The sequence below is a fragment of the Lynx rufus genome, unplaced genomic scaffold (assembly GCF_022079265.1).
Source record: "Lynx rufus isolate CCGP_SWC_20201006 ecotype Redwood Valley unplaced genomic scaffold, mLynRuf1.p SCAF_2, whole genome shotgun sequence".
In the NCBI taxonomy this organism is placed as follows: domain Eukaryota; kingdom Metazoa; phylum Chordata; class Mammalia; order Carnivora; family Felidae; genus Lynx; species Lynx rufus.
The window spans coordinates 195,755,260-195,769,212 of record NW_025814834.1 but is presented as its reverse complement, the minus strand read 5'-3'; the positions used below and the strand labels follow the sequence as shown (position 1 = coordinate 195,769,212).

Below are 13,953 nucleotides of genomic sequence, written 5' to 3'. Positions count from 1 at the left end.
TGCAGATGGATTCAATTTAGTAGTTCTTGGTGTTAATGACAATAATTATAAAAGGAATAAATCAGATGTTCAAAGGATGTGATGCAAGGATGAATGTTTTCCCGTTTAAGAAATGGTATATGATTTTCTTTGCCTTTCTTAAAAAAAACAAAAACAAAACAGAGTTAACTTTCCACATAAGCAGAGCACAAGGATACATACCTGTCTGACATTCCTTGTGTTGTATATGTGGTTTGCAAGAGGTGGCCTTGGTCTGTGTGACAGGCTTGCACAATACTGCTTTGTTCTTTAAAAGCTTGGAAGACTGGGAAGATAGAAGTTTTGTGGCATCTATCTGTGTGCTTCCCTAGTTAAAAGCAAATTCAGAAACCAAAAACATGTTTTTTAGTACCTTAACACTGACCAGAATCACTATCAATTGAAAGTTGGCACATAGTAAAAGAAACAGAATTCCTGTGAAAGAGTAGTTGCAATAAAGAAGCTACTTTGGAAAATATACACTAATTCCTAAATCTTCTAATTAGTGTCAGTTCCATTCATTAATTTTTTAAAAATACTCTGCCTATAGTAAGGACAATCAACACAATAAAAACAATCTTTACTGATTAAGACAATTGGCTATTCAGAAAAATTAGATCCAACTCAGACTTTATGCAAAATATATTCCATATTGATTTAAGACCTCAACATGAAAAAAATGAAATTTTAAAATCACTGGAGAGGGAGTGGCTAGCTGGCTCAGTCAGCAGAGACTCTTGATCTCGGGGTTGTGAGTTCAAGCCCCACGTTGGGACGAGAGATAACTTAAAAATAAAATATTTAAGGGGCGCCTGGGTGGCGCAGTCGGTTAAGCGTCCGACTTCAGCCAGGTCACGATCTCGCGGTCCGTGGGTTCGAGCCCCACGTCAGGCTCTGGGCTGATGGCTCGGAGCCTGGAGCCTGTTTCCGATTCTGTGTCTCCCTCTCTCTCTGCCCCTCCCCCGTTCATGCTCTGTCTCTCTCTGTCCCAAAAATAAATAAACATTGAAAAAAAAATTAAAAAAAAAATAATAAATAAAATATTTAAAAAATAAATAAAACAAAACAAAAAAATAAAATAAATTAAATCACTGGAGAACTTTCAAATGACCAGAACAAAGAGGAGGTATTCTTAAAAGAAACACAAGAATTATAAACAAAATAGAAACGACTAATACATTTGACTATCTTGAATTTTTTTTTTTTTTTTTAAATAAAGGTCTTTATAAAACAAAGCTGAAGAGTAAGCAACAGAGTTAGAGAATATATTTAGGGGGCACCTGGGTGGCTCAGTCTGTTAAGCATCCGACTTCAGCTCGGGTCATGATCTCAGTTTGTGGGTTTGAGCCCCACATCAGGCTCTGTGCTGACAGCTCAGAGCCTGGAGCCTCCTTCCGATTCTGTGTCTCCCTCTCTCTGCCCTCCCCTGCTCTCACTCTCTCTCTCTCTCAAAAATAAGAATAAAACATCCTAAAGGGAGAAAGAGAGAGAGAAAATGTATTTAAAAGATGTTTGCTGGAGTGCCTGGGTGGCTCAGTTGGTTAAGTGGTTAAGTGTCCGACTTCAGCTCAGGTCATGATCTCGCAGTTCATGAGTTCAAGCCCCACATCAGGCTCTATACTGGTAGCTCCGAGCCTGGAGCCTGCTTCAGATTCTGTGTCTCCCTCTCTCTCTCTGCCCCTTCCCTGCTTGCTCTCTCTCTCTCCCTCTCAAAAAGTAAATAAAAATTAAAAAAAATTTTTTTCATAAATAAAACATGTTTTTCACTCAACAAGTATTTACAGAATGTTTACTGTAACTCAGGCACTGTTCTAAGCCCTGGGGATACAGCAAAAAAAAGGAGAAAGAAAGTCCTGCCTTTATGGGCTTTACATCCCACAGGGAGACACAGAAGATAAACAAGTAAAGCAAATATATATTGTGTAATTCCAGGTAGTGACGAGTGCTATGAAAGAAAGCAGGGTAAGGGAATGGAGGGTGATGGTGTGGAGAAAGGGTATTTTTAGAGTAAATATTTGAGCAGAGATCTTCTGAATACTCAACTCAAAAGAACAAACCACACAAACGCCTGAAGTCAGAGGACTCCAGGCAGTGGGATTACAGATGCAAAAGCCCTGAAATGGGAAAGTCTAGCATGCTTTAGGAACATTAACAAGAACAAGGCTGAAATAAAGTAAGCAGGGGCTAGAATGAAATGTTTGAAGAGGCTGGCAGAAGCCAAATTGTATAGGATCTTGAAGGTCTTAGTTTCAAAAACAGTAAGAAATTAGGATTGTATTTTAAATATGATGGAATGCACTGCAGATTATATTTAAATTTACTTTTTAAATAAGCAATGGATGTAATAATTTTGAATTATATAATAATACAAAAGGTATAAAAGTATTTACATGAAAAGTAAGTTTTCCACCCATCTACCCCCTGTCCAGACTCAACCTTGAATACAAGGTTCCCAGTTTTGTTTTGTTTTTGAAGTTTATTAATTTGAGAGACAGAAAGCACATGTGTGAGCAGGAGAGGCGCGGAGAGAGGCAGAGAGAGAGAGAATCCCAAGCAGGCTCCACACTGTCAGTGTGAAGCTTGATGCAGGGCTCAAACCCACACACCGTGAGATCATGACCTGAGCCAAGATCAAGAGTCGGACACTTAACTGAGCTACTCAGGTGCCCTCCTAGTTTCTTACACATCCTTCTAAAGGTGGTCTATGTAATTAAATAAGTTGCTTCTGACTACAAATTGGTGGCATATTATTAGCAAGGCTCTAGCACCTTGTACTGTACCTATTAGCAAGCTATCTTAGAGGTATATTTACATAACTTTGTATAAAGCCACCCTAATAACAGCTTTATACATTGAATGTATCATAGGTAATCTGAAGAGTCTCTGCTACTGAAAACTGAATGTTAAAAACATTTGCTATTACAAACAAGGCTTTTTTTTTATTACATTTATTTATTTTTGAGAGACAGAGTGAGACAGAGCACAAGCAGAGGGACAGAGAGAGAAGGAAACACAGAATCTGAAGCAGGCTCCAGGCTCTGAGCAAGTGTTCAGCACAGAGCTTGATGTGGGGCTCGAACCCATGAACCATGAGATCATGACCTGAGCTGAAGTTGGACACTTAACTGACTGAGCCACCCAGGCGCCCCAAACAATGCTTTAATAAATACCCCTACATATAAATTAATTCTACACGTGCTAGTATATTTATAGAATAAGGTATTCTAAATTGTGGTTTGGTGGGTCAGAAGACTTTAATTATGTTGGTACAGTCACACTGCTTTCCATAGAAGCACACTATATCACATTATATGACCTTCAGCAATGTACGTGAGCTCGTTTCCCAACACTCCAGTTAATATGGTATTTATGAAACTTTTTGTTATTTCTCAATAAATGAAAAATTATCTAACAGTAGTGTGGTTAGGTATTTTGCATGTTTAAGCATTATTAGTGTTTCCTCTTCTGTGAACTATCTACTCCTATCCTGTGCCCTGTTTTCCTTTAGCTTTAAAAAAAAAATTCTATAAAGTTAAAAAAGAAGGGGGTGGGGGGTACACCTGGGTGGCTCAGTTGGTTAAGCACCTGACGGCACAGGTCATGATCTCACAGTTCAGGAGTTCGAGCCCCACATCAGGCTCTCTGCTGTCAGCACAGGAGCCTGCTTCAGAGTCTCTGTCTCCCTCTCTGCCTCTCCCCTGCTCACACTCTTTCTCTAAAAAATAAATAAACATTTAAAAAATGTTTTAAAAACTTCTATGCATAATTTTTTGAATGAGTAATGTAACATGTGACATAAAATTCAAAGACTTTAATATCAAACATGAAAATATACTAATTTCCCTCTTAAATTCTGCCTTAGTCGTTCAGTTCTCCTTAGAGGCAACCACTATTATCTATTCATTGGCTGCCTTCCAGGGCTTTCTATACATATGTATAGGTATGTGGTGGTGGTGGTGGTGTGTGTGTGTATGTGTGTTTACACTTGATCTTAGCCAAAAGGCCGAGAAGCGATGTGTGTATGTGTGTTTAAAACACAAATGGCAGTTTGCTATACCATTTGGCCTTTCTCATTTATTGTATATGAGACTGCTCTATGTCTGTACATATATAGTTACCACATTCTTTTTAAGTGCACAGTATTCTACTATAATGGATATAGCGTACTTATTTTAACTATAGTCCCCAAAGAGCTGCTGTATATGCTTGGGCAGGGAATTCCACTCACCAGACCACATGACTAAGTATGAGCTAGGAGAGGGGTATATTTCAGGTTCTACCCATGTAGGCCTATTTTTTTTTTTTTCTAGTTCACACAGTAACTGAGAATGAACTCACAATGGCCCTGACTATTGATCAAACAATGTGGCTGTTTTCAAGCCTTTGCTACTACAAACAATGCTGAAATCATCCCCGTACATACTTCAATTTATAAATGTGCAAAATATATCTGAAGGATAAATTCCTAAAAATGGAGTTCCTTGGTAATATGGTATTTACATTTTAAATTTTAACAAGTTTTACTAAATTGCTCTCTGTAGCAGTTTTACCAACTGCAATTGACAACATGTAAAAATGCCTTAACAGTGTTATCCATTATTTTTATTGTTGCCAATCTGATAAAGTTGGAATTTCTCTAATTTTAAAGTTGAATATCTTTGCATATGTTTAAGAATAATTTTTATTTCCGGGGCACCTGGGTGGCTCAGTCGGTTAAGCACCTGACTTCGGCTCAGGTCATATCTCATGGTTCGTGAGTTCAAGTTCCACGTCAGGCTCTGTGCTGACAGCTCAGAGCCTGGAGCCTGCTTCAGATTCTGCCTCCCTCTCTCTGTCCCTCCCCCATTTGCCCTCTGTCTCTTTCTCTCTCTCAAATATAAATAAACATTAAAAAAATTTTTTTAAGAATAATTTTTATTTACTAGTCTGATGGATCAGATTTTGTTGCCCATTTTTCTACTGGGTGCTGGGTCTTTTTATTGATTTATAGAAGCTCTTTACATATGGAAAAACTGGCTTTTTATGACATGAATTGCAACCTTTTAATTTTTTTCATGTCTTCTGACTTTGAAATGTAGCTGAATTTCCATAACAACTCTTTATGGCTTCTGAGTTTTGTGACATATTTAGAAAGACTTTCTCCACTTGTTTATTAAAATTCTTTCCTGTATTCTTCCCTACTACTTTATTATTTTTTTACATTTAAATCTTTTCTCCATGTGGACTTCATTTTGGTGGAACTTGTAAGGTAGAAATCCAATTTATTTTTTTCCATATGTATGCTCAGTTGTCACAATGCTGTTTATTGAATAAGTTTCTCCTACTGATCTGAAGTGCTATCTTTATTATTTCTAAATCTACATACATATTTAGATCTATTTCCAGACTTCTATTGAGTTCATGGCTTCAGTATCAATTGTTTTATCTTTCTAGCTTCATAAAATTTACAGTTCTACTATAATTTTGGAAACTAGCTCTTCCTCTTCCCCCTTCTTTATTCTTCTTTTACAGAATTTCATTGAAGATTTTTAAGCAGTGGAGTGACACAATCTGATTTAAAATCATTCTGCTAACAATGTGGAGAAAAAAAATGCAAAGGGCAAGAATGCAAGCAGGAAGACAGGTAGGAGGTCACTGCAATGAATCAGAGAAAAGACGATGGTGCCTCAGACAAAGAAGGTAGCAGCAGGAATGGTAAGAAGTAAGGAACACTAGAGAGGAAGTCTGGGGTGGAATAAAAGGGTTCTGATTTAGACATATTATTTGAGATGGCCATTAATCATCTAAGTGTATATGTCAAGTAGGCAACTGGATACATGAATCTGGAGCTCAGAGGTCATGGCAAGAGAAATAAATCTGGGAATAAGCCACCATCTAGGGGGTGTTTAAAAACCACAGGACTGTACTGAGTCCCCAGGAAGATTGAGAAAAAAGACAAGTATGTTGACCTAGAAGTTGAAGAAGGTATTTGAAGAAGAAAGGGAGAGCAACTGTATCAAATGTTACTGAAAGGATAGGTTAAATGAGAACTGGAAATTGACCACTGGACTTGCAAAACTAAAGGTTCATGGTGACCTTGACAAGAGCAATTTCTTCCCCCCCTCCCCCGTGTTTATTTTTGAGAGAGAGACAGAGCACAGTAGGGAAGGAGCAGAAAGAGAGGGGAGACACAGAATCTGAAGAAGGCTCCAGCTCTGAGCTGTCAGCACAGAGCCCAATGCAGGTCTCCAACGCATGAACCGCAATATCATGACCTCAGCCAAAGTCTTAACCAACTGAGCCACCCAGGCACCCTGACAAGAGCAGTTTCAATGGAATGGTGCAAAGCCTGACTTAAGTGCCCTAAGGAAAGATAACAGATAAGGGAGTAAGGCAGGAAGTTGAGGCCACCCTTAGAGTTTTTCTAAAATGGAGAGTAGAGAAATAGGACAATAGCTGGAGGGCTCTGGTGTTAAAATATTTTTCATAGATATTAAGTATTACTGCATGTTTTTTGTGTCAGTGAAAATGAGTAGAAAGAGGTGGGGGCAAATCCAGAATATATAAAGAGATTCTATAAATCAATAAGGAAAAGATAATTCCACACAAAAATGGGGAAAAATTAAGAACAGGAAATGAAAAGAAAATTCAAATGTTCAAAAATACAGACATATAAGCAAAATTGCTAGTTATCAGTGATATGCAAAATAAAATAAGGTATTACTAAATAGACTGACAAAAAATGTTTAAATCTGACAACATTGAATGATAGCAAGGCTGTGGGAAATGAGTATAATCATAATCTCCTGGTAGGAATAAAAACTGAAACAGACATTTTGAAAACAAAAATGCAAATACTCTTTGAATTCAAAATTCTACTCTTCCATATCTACACCAGACAAACACCAGCACACGTGCACAAGGAGATGTATACAAAGATGTTGATTGTAGCAGAGATTGTTTTAATAGTCAAGACCTGGAAGCAACCTAATGTTCATCAACAAAGCAAGGATAAATAAAATGCATTACTTTCATACAACACTATCCAGCAGTCAATGAACTAATAAGAAATGAATTCAGTAAAGCCACAGAATACAAAATTAACAGACAGAAATCAGTTGCATTTCTATACACTAATGAAGAACTATTAGAAAGAGAAACTTAAAAAACAATCCCACTCACAATTGCATCAAAAAGAACAAAATACCTACAAATAAATTTAACCAAAGAGATGAAAGATCTGTACTCTGAAAACTATAAGACACTGATGAAAGAAACTGAAGGAGATACAAATAAATGGAAAGCAATACCATGCTCATAGACTAGAAGAATTAATATTGTTAAAATGTCCACACTACCCAAAGGAATCTATAGATTCAATTCAATTCCCATCAAAATACCAACAACATTTCTCATAGAACTAGAACACAGAATCTTAAAATTTGTATGGAACCACAAAGACCCTGAATAGCCACAGAAATCTTGAGAAAGAAAAACAAAACTAAAGTATCACGCGCTCCCTAATTTCAAACTACAAAGCAATAGTAACCACAATAGTATGGTACTGGCCGGAAAACAGACATGGAGATCAATGGAATAGAACAGAGAACCAAGAAATAAACCCATTCATATATGGTCAATCTATGACAAAGGAGACAAAAATATACAGTGGGTAAAAGACAATCTCTTCAATAAGGGAAAAACCCAACAACTACCTGTAAAAGAATGAAACTGGACCACTATCTTACACCACATGTTGAGTAAGAGTTGAAACTATAAAACGCCTTGAAGAAAACATAGGTAATTAGCTATTTTTCATTTTTTAAATTAATTTATTTATTTTGAGAGAGACAGAGACAGCATGAGTGGGGGAGGGGCAGAGAGAGAATCCCAAGCAGGCTTCACGCTGCCAGTGCAGAGCTCAACTCGGGGCTTGAATCCACAAAACTGTGAGATCATGACCTGAGCCAAAACCAAGAGCTGGATGCTTAACCCACTGAGCCACCCAGGTACCCCGGCAGTTAGTTATCTGACATAAGTATCAGCAACATTTTTTTGGACCAATCTCCTCAGGCAAGGGCAACAAAAGCTAAAATAAATAAATGGAATTACATCAAACTAAAAAACTTCTACATAGAGAACGAAATGATCAACAAAGTGAAAAGGCAATCTACTGAATGCGAGAAGATATTTGCAATTCATGCATCTGATAAGGGAATATCCAAAATATAGGAAGAACTTATACAACTTAATATAAAAAAAATAACCCAATTAAAAAATGGGCAGAGGACTTGAATAAGCATTTTTCCAAAGAAGACATATAGATGGTCAACAGGTATATGAAAAGATGATCACATCACTAATCATCAGGGAAATGCAAATCAAAACCACAATGATTCACCACCTCAAACCTGCCAGATTAGATATTATAAAAAAGACAAAAAAATGACAAGTGTTGGCATGGATATAGAAAAAAACCCTCATGCACTGCTAGTGAGAATGTATATTGGTGCAGCCACTGTAGAAAATAGTATGAAAACAGTATGGAGTTTCCTCAAAAAGTTAAAAATAGAATTCCCATATGATCCAGCAATTCAACTTCTAGGAATGCATCCAAAGAAAACCAAAACACCAAAGTGGAGAGATACATACACCCCTATGTTCACTGCAGCATTATTTACAATAGTCAAGATACGGAAGCAACCTAGGTATTCACTGATGGATGGATAAAGAAGCATGATGCACACACACACACACACACACACACACACACACTAGAATATAACTCAGCCATAAAAAAGAATGAAATTTGCAACAACATAGATGGACCCAGAGGGTATTATGTGCACTGAAATAAGTCAAACGCAAAAAGACAAACACCATATGATTTCACTTGTATGTGGAATGTAAAAAAACAAAACAAATGAGCAAACAAAACAGAAACAGATTCCTAGATAGAATTTCTGGTTATCAGAGAAAGGGAGAGATGGGGGGGGGGGGGGGGAGGAGGGACAGGCAAAACAGGTGAAGGGGATTAGGAGGTACAAACTTCCAGTTATAAGAAAAATAAACCATGGGGATGTAATGTACAACACAAGGAACAAAATCAATAAAAATGTAATAACTTTGTATGGTGACAGATGGTAACTACAACTTACTGTGGGAATCATTTTACAATGTATAAAAATATCAAATCACTATGATGTACTGATGTACTCCTGAAACTAATAGGATACTGTATGTCAATTATACTTCAATTTAGGAAAAAAAACATAAGTTTTAAAAGAAAAAGAAAAAAAAAGATAGACTAAAACTAAGCAAATAAGCCCAATCTAACAATGGTTAATTCTCAATGGTGAGAATACAGTAGAGCAGGAGTTAGCAAAGTTTGGAGTGGACCAAGCCCAGCCTACCACCTGGTTTTGTAAATAAAATTTTATTGGAATGCAGCCACTTACTCATTTATGGATTGTCTATGGTTACTTCTGCACAACAGCAGAGATGAGGAGTTGCAACAGAGTCTGTATGGCAAGTTTAGTCTAAAACATTACTACCTAGGAAGTCTGCTGACTTGTGCACATTTTTTTTAAGTTTATCTTGAGAGAATGTGTGACAGCACGGATGGGGTGAGAGGGAAAGAGAGAGAGAGAATCCCAAGCAAGGCCCACACTGTCAGCATGGAGGCTGATGCAAGGCTCAACCCATGACTCATGAGATCATGACCTGAGCCGAAATCAAGAGCTGGATGCTCAACTGACTGAGCCACACAGGAGCCCTGACTTGTGCAGATTTTCTTCTTTGTCCTTTTCTATATCTCACCTTCCCCTAAAATTTAAGACTATTTAAATAACTTGAAGGAGAGTCAAACTAAAGTCTGAGAGAAACAAAGAAAAGATTCTAAAACTTTCATTTTTTTTTAAATTTAAGAGTACTACATATACTTTGTATTGACTAAACTGAAAACATTAATCAGAGCTATTCTATAACACAGTTTAAATGACTGGTGAATTATAGAGGTACTCCACATAGAGAAAAAATACATAGGGCAGTCCTATTTAAATGAGGGATGTATTCTTAAAAACCCAGAATAATTCAAAACTAACTGTCCCATATATAGAAGAAAAAGGATGCATTCTCAGGATACATAAATTTGCAACCAATATAGAATATTTTTATAATATATACTAATAACATTAGTATAAAACCTAGTCTATTAATACCCTTATTAATTATACAGTTATGTGCTTAAGAAGAGAATTATTCATTGTTATAGCAATTTATTAATCACGTAATTTTAAAATATAACTTAATGTATAATATACAATATACAAATATAAGTACAAAGTTAACTTAATGATATTGCATTAACTACTGCAGTATCCTGCCTGAAAATAATTGAGTAAAAGTTATCATTATCATCTTCTAACAACACAAGTAAGGGGAGAGTTAAAAGGTATCAAATTAGGACAAGCTATCTCGCCACATCATGGGGAAGGCGGGTCTGAGTCCCTGGAAGATTTCTACTAAAGAATGAATCTGATGTGGCTGGTTTTTGCTCTCATTTTCCTTGCCTCTGGGGATTTCTTGATATGCAGACACACTGTCCATCTTTCACCTTGCCACCATGAAACAGCAATCCACATTTGGATCACTTTCTTTAATAATAGCAATTGTTGCTGGAATACGGTCAAAAGCATATGCCAGTTACTTCGCTGCTGGCTGCTGTGCTGAAGGCCCAATAAGTGCCGGGACCCTCTTCCAGCTGCCTTTGTTTTTCTAATTCTAGCAAGTCTTCCTGTATTACTCCACGGAGAACCACCCAAGCGAAATTTCAGCATCCCCTTCACCAACCTTGCACAAATTCACCTTCTTTGTCACTTTCACAGATTGTTTATCAGGCGTGAGGCTGTCGTCTTCCAAGATAAAGCCTCTTTAGATTATGGTAAAGCTGAAATGTTTTGATAGCTTCGGTTAGCAGCTATAGCTTGCCTGCTCATTTTTATACTCTTAAAACTTTGGTAGGCTTTAAAATTAGAAGGCCAGCCATGACTTGTAGTGAACTTTTTTGTCTCACTTTCAACTCCTTTCAAATCATTAAAATTACTTCAGGCCTTAGCACAGGCAATGGCTTGAACTCAGGGGGGCATTACAGCAGCACTGATCTTGCAGCTGCGTTGCCAGGATTTTTTCCGTTTACTCCATTATTCTTGCCTGGTTATAAGATTGTGTGTGTGTGTGTGTGTGTGTGTGTGTGTGTGTGTGTGTGTGCGTGTGAGAGAGAGAGAGTGTGTGTGTGTGAACTAAACGATGTATCTTCTTTAATGCTGCTTTTGTTTTTTTGAGCATTATCTCAATATTCTGCAGGCTGCACTCTCCTAAATGAACAGCATGGGGGATCACATCCTGGTCTGGCCTTTATCACAGAGTTTTATCACATCTAACTTCTGTTCCAAAGATACTGAATTTGGGGTACAGTTTTTTAGCACTAGCACCACTACTTAATAAACTTGAATGACACTGTTATATGACATACAAAAATATCTTTAATTATACCAAAAGCAAATGTTAAGACAGCTACCAAAAACAGTCACCAAAAACATTAACCCAAGATCCAATATATTAGGTTCATGTGATATTGATAAAAGATGATGGGAATTTTGTTTCCTGCTAACACAAGATATAGGAAAATAATGACGTAATTTGCAATCCTTTCAACTAGTCAGATTTGAAATTATGTGTTTCCTCAAAATATTTTTTTTAATTTTAAAAAGTTTCACAATACTTCAAATTGGAAACATAAAGTGGGAACTTAAATGTATTTTTACTTTGCACTATTTTCAGCTTCACATAATTTGAAGATGCATAAAATAACACTACACTGAACTTTTTCAAGAGACTTTCCAGTCTAAAAGAAAAATACTTGAATGTAGTAAAAGAGAAAAATAAGCAGCCAGATGGAATTAACAAGAATTTAAAGAAATTAAGGAGCCAGGGAGCCCGGGTGGCTCAGTTCGTTGAGCGTCTGACTCTTGATTTCGGCTCAGGTCATGATCCCAGGCTCATGGGATCAAGCCCTGCACTGGGCTCTGCGCTGAGTGTGGAGCCTCCTTAACATTCTTTCCCTCTCTCCTTCTGCCCTCTCCCCTGCTCGTGCTCTTTCTCTCTCACTTTTAAATTTTAAAAAATTTAAAAAAAAAGAAAGAAAGAAATTCAGGAGCCAGAACACAACGAAATAAATCAGAAATGCATTCTTATTAATGTAACTTTAAGATTCCGAAACAAAATCAGTGCATAATACTCTACTTTTTTTTGAAGACTAAGCGAAATGCATTCAGATACATATTAGAATGCTACATCCAAAATGAAAATAAACCCAAGTGGCATTATGAGGAAAAATATTAACGATAAAACTTACATCTTCAATGACTTTTTGTGTTGCCTCTTTAGTAACTGCACCTGTTATAAATGAACACACACATTATTATCCCCAAAATATACAGATGTAAACACTGAGACCAACAAGTTATTTTCCTCTCACTAAGGTGGGCCAGAGTCTACTCCAGAATTTCTCAAAGAATGGTCCAAGAAAACTGGGCATCAATATCACCTGGGATGCCTGAGAAAGGTAAGGATTCTTGGGCCCCAATTTCATCCTACTACAGTAGAATCTCTGGTGATAAAGGCAACTATATTAAAATCACTTAGGTTTAAAAGAATAATAATAAACTGTACACGCCTCTTCCTTCCCTACCCATGCCAATCTGTCTGCTACCCACTTCCCTCTGAGAAAAAGGGGCATGTTTCCTCACAGAAATATAAAAGTAAATATTACTAACAAGAGCTACTTAGACAACACACTTAACTCTATAGTCTAATTAAATGCCTTTACATCAAGTCATACCTTTTAAAACACTATTAGTGTTCCCTGTGGGCTGGGCAGGAGGTATTTTTGCCAATGACACCACACTGGTTATAACTGGTGTTGTATTTTTCCTTGTAGAAGGGAGCTCCGTTGAAGTAGTTTGCGCCTTATAAATATTTACTGATTAAAACAAAAAGGTAAGACCTAGTATAAACAAAAGGGTTACACACACACACACACACATACAAAACCCTGTTCGACAACTAAGTTTCCAAGAAACAGTGCAAATATCTAACTCTGTATAATGTACCTCTATAAAAAGAGTGATTCTGGTCAGATTAACATTCATTAGGACTTAAAAACAGCCTGATTTTCTAAAATTATAAACTTCAAATGCTATTTAAAAATATAGGTATTAGCTTTAGAATTAACTGGCCTTTCCTATTAGTGAATATTAAAACTCCTCCACCTAAGCTTGCTTCAAATAAAAATTTAACATGACAGTTTTTATAAAGAAGTTGGTGAGTTTGCTACCCATCCGCTGGTTTGTCAACACATATTATAAAATAAAAATTCTACCACTGACCTGACTGGTCTTAGGGAATGGATGATGACATAAAAGATTGGCACATGGCATATGTGATTAAGATGATGATCAATAAAATTGCAAAGGTAGACAAGGGCCAGACTGTAAGGACAAAGCACATGGATTCTGTCAATTCAACAGCACTCCAGGCTTTGATCAGACAGCATAATATCAAATGGTTTTACCCTAATTCAGAGAAGTACTACTTCAGGGAGCTACTTTAAGAACATGCCACACATGTAACTATTCATCTGGATATTTTGACCATATTAGCTTTCCTACTTGCAAAATTATTCTTAGCCAAAAAAATTTTTGCTACCTATGAAGAACTGGTCTACTTTATTTTTTCTGATATAATTAATGTGTTGGTTCTTTTTTCCTTGGCTACAATCAAACTCTTGATCAAATCTTACACCAGTCATAGCAACTGTATTAACATACTTCTATTCTCTCCTTCTGTTTGCCCTGATTTTCTATTTTTTTCTAGTTTATTAACTGAATAACATAT

The 13,953-nt window shown here is 36.7% G+C and overlaps 1 protein-coding gene across 6 annotated transcripts in view; it reads right to left on the bottom strand.

The window, feature by feature from the left end:
* The window catches only part of ZMYM6 (zinc finger MYM-type containing 6), a 41,209-nt gene that overhangs the window by 3,417 nt on the left and 23,839 nt on the right, over nt 1-13,953 (bottom strand). For all 6 annotated transcript variants that reach the window (XM_047084084.1, XM_047084083.1, XM_047084086.1 and 3 more), the window contains 3 exons: nt 12,899-13,039; nt 12,413-12,453; nt 202-346 (listed from right to left, as the gene is read on the bottom strand). In XM_047084084.1, the coding sequence (XP_046940040.1) occupies nt 202-346; nt 12,413-12,453; nt 12,899-13,039 (327 nt within the window). The remainder of the gene's footprint in view (nt 1-201; nt 347-12,412; nt 12,454-12,898; nt 13,040-13,953) is intronic.